Consider the following 6376-nt stretch of genomic DNA (forward strand, 5'->3'; position numbering starts at 1 on the left):
TATTAATGCATTGAGTTCATTGCTCAACAAGGCAAATATCAAATTTGTTATGTCTATGTGGATAGATTAGATAGGTACATGGATGAATGGATGGATAGGTAGGTAGATAGGTATGTAGATAGATAGATAGATAGATAGATAGATAGATAGATAGATAGATAGATAGATGTAGGTAGGTAGGTAGGTAGGTAGATAGATAGATAGATAGATAGATAGATAGATAGATAGATAGATGATAGATAAACAGACAGATAGATATAGGTAGGTAGATAGATAGATAGATAGATAGATAGATAGATAGATAGATAGATAGATAGATAGATAGATAATTACGCCAGTAGTTACAAAAATGAAACATAGTTTTAATTTTCTTTTTTTAGAACTTTCCATAAAGACTACCCAGCAGGCATTTCTCTTAGTGTTTGTGTGTGTGTGCGCGCGCGCGTGTGTAAGTCTCTTTCCTATTTATTTCTTCCCCTCTAGGTCTAAGTCTTCCTTCTCCATCTATGTCGTTCACCTTCCTCTTTTTTTCCCTCATTATCACCTTGGCCTTTTTTCCTCAAATGGCCTTAAAATAGAATAGTCCAACAGATGTATATTTTTGCTAGCTGTAATTATTTTATGCAACCTATTCTCAACTTAAAAATGTGAATGAATGAGATTTTTTTTTTATTGAATCCCTCAAAAATAAGTAAGTTTAGCTGATTTTATTAGCTGTTCTTAGCTGATGCACTCATCTGGGTCAGTGACCTTTGATAGAAAGAGGATTCTGTATTCTTGCTGCCATTTAAGACATAAAAGGAATGAAGAAGGAGGATACCTTCAAAGTAAGCCAGAATCTAGTCATGAGAATTTGAATCTTATTTGGGTGCATATGCTTCTGGAAGAAACTCCCCATAATATTGTCACCCCAGGGATTACCTTCGGGTAAGATCTATACCTGTGAAGGACCCCTTCTTTATGTGGAGACAAGTCAAGATGGGCGATTTGGGACAGTGGTCACTGCAGTGCTCTTCTGGACTACCCTTTTAGGGCAAACCCCACAGTCTTGGTGACTCTGTAAGACATGGTAATAAGCTTCAGTATTAATTTAAAAACCATAGACAGCTAATCAAAGTTTGATCATGTGAGTCAAACCAATTATTGAGATATTTCTACTTCTAGTAATGTAGTCTAATGAATTAATCTTAAATGGAAAAAAAGCACAATATATCTGAAGGTATTCATTTATTCATTGCATGTTCTTTATAATGGATCTGATTAGGGCACAGGGAAAACTATTTCAACCAGAGAGCAGAGATGATTCTTTATGGTACATCCACTTACGGGAACTTTACAATCACTAAAAATGAATGTTCTGAAGGAGATGTAATAAATTTAAAGTTACTTATAATATAGTAAAGTGTTTTTTAAAAAAATTCCCCTCCTTGCCAAGATGGGAGTGGGAAAGAGAGAAAGCCACAAATGTTACAAATCCCTGTTCATGGCTGCAAAATAATTCCTCCCCATGTGCTCAGTGCCCTCTTTGGACTCATCTACCGACCCAGAGACTTTGCTTCCTACATGCTGGGCATCTTCATCTGTAACCTGCTGCTTTACCTAGCCTTCTACATCATCATGAAGGTAAGCATGGCCCCGGGAGCCTCAGCGCCTCGCCCTCTGCAGGCCAGGTGGTGCAGGCGGCGCAGGACGCCTCCGCTTCTCACCCACAGCTTCGTAGCTCCGAGAAGATCCTCCCCATCCCGCTCTTCTGCATCGTTGCCACCGCTGTGATGTGGGCTGCCGCCCTGTATTTCTTCTTCCAGACTCTCAGCAGCTGGGAGGTAAGAGGACAGTTTTCTTTTCCAAGAAGATGTACTCTCTCCATCTTGTCTTTTGACTGCCCTGCCTTCCTGTCTTTATGTGCTTGTTGCTGTTTACCTTTTTTATATTCTCTAAAATGAAAGATTTCTCTAAAAGTTTTAATACGCACATGTAAATGCTCAAAAAACGGCATGTTGTCATCATTATCAGGGTAGCACTCATAAATGTATAAGCCCTACGGACTCTGCAAATTTGATCTTCACTATGTGTTGTGTTATGATCCTGTTCCCAACTGATGTTTAACGTGTGCAAAAACCTTGATTAATGTATCTTTTCCACCTTTCTTATAATCGCCATCCATAAACAAATATCCAGGTGCAGGTGTTTATAAATGGATTAGATGGAAAGAAGGAAAGCTGAGGCCTAAGAAATTAGTGACATAGTGACATAAATTAGTGACATAAAATCCATTTATAAATGGATTAGATGGAAAGAAGGAAAGCTGAGGCCTAAGAAATTAGTGACATAGCTGAAGCACAGAGTAGGGAGGCCTCTGCTCTCCATCTCCACAATCACCACAATCAATTTTAGAACCTTTTTATCACCCTCAAAGAAACTCCCCATTTCTCCCTAACCCCTTAGCCCTGGCAACCACTAATCTATCTTTTGTCTCGATAGATCTGTCCATTCTGGACCTTTCGTATAAATGAAGTCATATACTATGTGGCCTTTGAGTCTGGCTTCCTTCACTTAGCATAATGTTTCCTAGATTCATCTATGCTGTAGAATGCATCACTACTTCATGTCTTTTTATTGCTGGATAATACACGGATGTTTGGGTTGTTTCCACTTTGGGGCTCTTATGAATGATGCAGTTGTGAACATTTGTGTACAAGTTGTGTGAATATATGTTTTCTTGGAAAGCTAACTTTTTGAGCCAGGCATCTAGTAGCATTTTTGTAGCTTTCTGGATGCTTAGCTCTCTAAATACTTGAACTGTGGGAATGTTTGCCCACTTCTTGCCTCACCTCCCTCCAGGGAACCCCAGCTGAATCCCGGGAGAAGAACCGGGAGTGTATCCTGCTGGATTTCTTTGATGACCATGACATCTGGCACTTCTTGTCTGCCACTGCCCTGTTTTTCTCATTCTTGGTGAGTTTATAATACCTTTTTGTTAATTTCTTCTCTTTACATCTTGTACTCTTTTTTTCTCTTTTCTTCTTCCTTATACTCTCTTTTGTATTCCTCTCTAATTTCCCTTTCCTATTTTTCATTGTAATTCAATGTACAGATTGTCTCTTTCTTTTTACATTGTATGCTTTGGTTAGATCTTTATTTTCATCTTCCTTTACTCTTCAATATTTTAAGACACAGAGTGACATAATGATTTTCCTTAAGCTGAACAACATTTGAACTGCATTGGTTGTTAGAACTCACATGCCCAGAATCCCCTCAGGAATCACTTTTGGCATCCACTAAAATTTCAATAACATTAGGTTATTCCTTCTTCTGCTATACTCACATTCCTCCTCCTCTTCCATTCTTACAAATAGCTTATTTTATTTTTTTATAATTTAATCTATTGTCTTACAAATAATTTACAAATTCCTAGAGTGGCTCAGGATAGCATCCAGGCCTCTGTTGCCTTCTAACAGTAAGTACCAAATCTCTCCTTTTTAACCCAATTTCCCAGAAGCAAGGTGTATTATAACAGCCTTGGATGACACCGCCTCATGTCCTTTCATCTTAATTTCAACTTTTCCAAATTAAAAGTCCTTGGTACCTCTATCTGTTCAGTTGACAAATAACATGCCTAGGTCTCCAGGGCTCCCAATACTGACCCCAACACTGCCCCCATCTCTGTTGCCTTATAACGATAAGAATGGAGCAGGGCTACCGCCTGGTGGACATTTTGGGAAGTTTAATCTGTAAATATTCCTTCAGGTTTTACTTTTTATGGTCACCTTCATTAGAGAGAAAACAAAAGTGGAGCAAAGGGTTCCATGTAGAGAGAGTGGTGGTAGAAGGACCTAAAAATGGAGGAGGGTAGCAACACTCTATCCAACACGACTTCATTTTCTTTAGATCTTGACCTAAATGTCCCCTTGTAAGGAATGACTTCCCCAACTATCCTATCAACATTTTTTTTTTACCTCCCTCCACCTCATACTTCCTATGTTTCCTCCATAATTTAGTTTTTATTTTTAGTACATATTACCATCTAACACACTATACTTAGCACATATTTCTATCTAACATACTTTATTTTATTCATGTATTTGCTTCATGTCTGAAGCCCTCTCTCAGATGTAAACTCCAGGAGAATAGGGATTTTGGTCTCTTTCATTCCAAGCTATATCTCCAGTACCTAGAATAGCGTCCAATAGACTCTTGATAAATATTTGAATTAATTAATAAATGAACTACGTGATTTAGAAAGTGCCATGGCATTGCAAAAAGCTGCAGAAGACATGAAAACAAGTAAGGGCACTCAGAGCCTTAGAGAGACAGTGGGGACTTACTGTGGCTGTGACTGTGCATCCCTTTCATTTCTCTGCCCGTCTCTTTTCAGGTTTTGTTAACTCTGGATGATGACCTCGATGTGGTTCGCAGGGACCAGATCCCTGTCTTCTGAACCTCCAGCCTTAGGAGGGAGGAAAGGGAGCGACCGAGCTTGGTGCTGTTTCATGAAAAAATACAGGGACTGCAGCAAAGTAACCACTGCCAAATGCTCCACTCACCTTCCGTGGAGTCAACTCTTCATACATTCATACAGGCAGGAGAGGAGCCAGGGGAGATTCCAACCTGAAAGAAGGGAGGCAGAAGAGAAGTCACGGCTGTGGACAGAGGCGAGCCCTGAAGAGTCGAGAAACTCCCATCCCCTTATGTTGCAACTCTGGGCTAGACATGGACAAACTGCATCAAAGTCAACTTGCTACCTTGGGACCTCTCCCACCCTCAGCTGGAACTTGCCAGCAATGGCGGAATGATGCTTCACTCTTCCCTCCAGCTGCCTCTGTGCCCAGAAAGACCAGCAGCTCAGATTTCCCGCCCAGAAACATTCCGTGGGCCCCTTTGCACCTCTGCAACATCCGCTGCTCTAGATATCCCACAGCACCAGCTCACTTCTCCGGGTCCCTGGGATGACGTGGTTCCTCAAAGTCCGGTAGAGGGGTAGACGCAATGCCCTACCCAACTGGGATAGATGTTTAGCAGCACCAGCTAGTCACCTCCTTGGAAAGAAGGCTGTATGTTTCCCCAGATTCCTGACCGCCTTAGAAAGACTCTGGATTAGGCCTTGTCACACACTCCTCCTAACAGGTAACTCCGGGACCAAGGCTTGGGTGCTTACCTATTCCTTAGTGTCTTCATCTCACTGCTGTATGTTGACCCCATAACTCAGGCTCTACCTTCTTGAGAAGGCCCTGTTACTCCACAGACCAGCTCCAAAGTGGAAGAGGAAATGGGAGAACTTTTCTAGCAGCAGAAGGAGCAAGACAAATGACTGACAGTACTAAGACAGTGGTAACATCAGCATCAAGCAAGCAGGCCTTACCCTACGGACTCGGACCCCTGGGGCAAATTCAGCAAAGACAAAAGTGCTTCCTCAGGCCTCCAATTCATACAACTCAATTCTGTGTCCACTGTCACTTTTGGAGAAGAAATAAGTGTTTCACCAGGGGCACTGCCCTAGGGGACCTCTACCACCAACCCAGCCCCTTATCTGTCACTGTATGCAGATCAGGACCTCCAGACTTTCTCCCTGAAGTTCTCTAGAAGTAACCCTCAGGGTGAACACATTTTACTCTCTCTAGTTACAAAAAGCACAGCTGATTTAGCATGGTCTTGGTTGCACCTGATTCTCATTCTTTCCCCAGTAAGGTGTTGAAAGCTCAGCTCCTTACTTCCTTCTCACACTGGCTGGCAGCTCTGCCCCTGAGAATCCCGTTTTGACCAGGCTTCCTTGTTACCTGGAATGTGATGTAATGAGAAATATGCATATATATGTACACACATAGACACATCTCCTGTGAAACTGAAGTCACTTTCCCCTCTGCTTTCCTGATCATTCATTAGAGAAATGGATCAGCCGTTCCTTTTTTTTTTTAATATAACTATTATCCTTTCTCTAAAATATATATGCATAATGTTCAAAAACACATTTTGGAAGTTTGAATAACAAATTTTCCCTGATTTTAAAAGCACAAAGATGCTCTTAATGAAATATTTTGTGATTTTTTTTTTTCTAAAGTGCTCCCAAATTTGTAATTGGACTTTATTCCTCACAAATTGTTTGCTTTCATAGGCCATAGGAAAACCACCTATTGGGTGGTTGTGTTAGTCTAACATTTAACACAAATTTCGAATCTATTTCACTATGGCTGATTTGACCTAATTATTTTATTTTAGTGTACTAATAGTTTCAAATCCAAAAAGAGATCCACTAAAGAATGTGAACAAAGTCTGTTTAGTAGCCCTGTGGCCTGAAGTGAATAAATTGTACGACACATTAAATGTTCTGTACCTTGTTTGAGAGATATGTCTATGAAAATGGGGAGGAGCCCTGTAGAAA

At 40.7% G+C, this 6376-nt stretch overlaps 1 protein-coding gene across 3 annotated transcripts in view; it reads left to right on the plus strand.

Annotated features, from left to right (window-relative positions):
* Positions 1–4547, plus strand: part of SIDT1 (SID1 transmembrane family member 1) — an 86222-nt gene extending 81675 nt beyond the window's left edge. For all 3 annotated transcript variants that reach the window (XM_033087509.1, XM_033087518.1, XM_033087525.1), the window contains 4 exons: positions 1518–1623; positions 1713–1823; positions 2842–2955; positions 4376–4547. In XM_033087509.1, coding sequence (XP_032943400.1) covers positions 1518–1623; positions 1713–1823; positions 2842–2955; positions 4376–4438 — 394 coding nt within the window. In that variant the 3' untranslated portion in view covers positions 4439–4547. The remainder of the gene's footprint in view (positions 1–1517; positions 1624–1712; positions 1824–2841; positions 2956–4375) is intronic.
* The last annotated feature ends 1829 nt before the right edge of the window (positions 4548–6376 follow it).

Source organism: Rhinolophus ferrumequinum, chromosome 2, assembly GCF_004115265.2.
Source record: "Rhinolophus ferrumequinum isolate MPI-CBG mRhiFer1 chromosome 2, mRhiFer1_v1.p, whole genome shotgun sequence".
Taxonomy (NCBI): Eukaryota; Metazoa; Chordata; class Mammalia; order Chiroptera; family Rhinolophidae; genus Rhinolophus; species Rhinolophus ferrumequinum.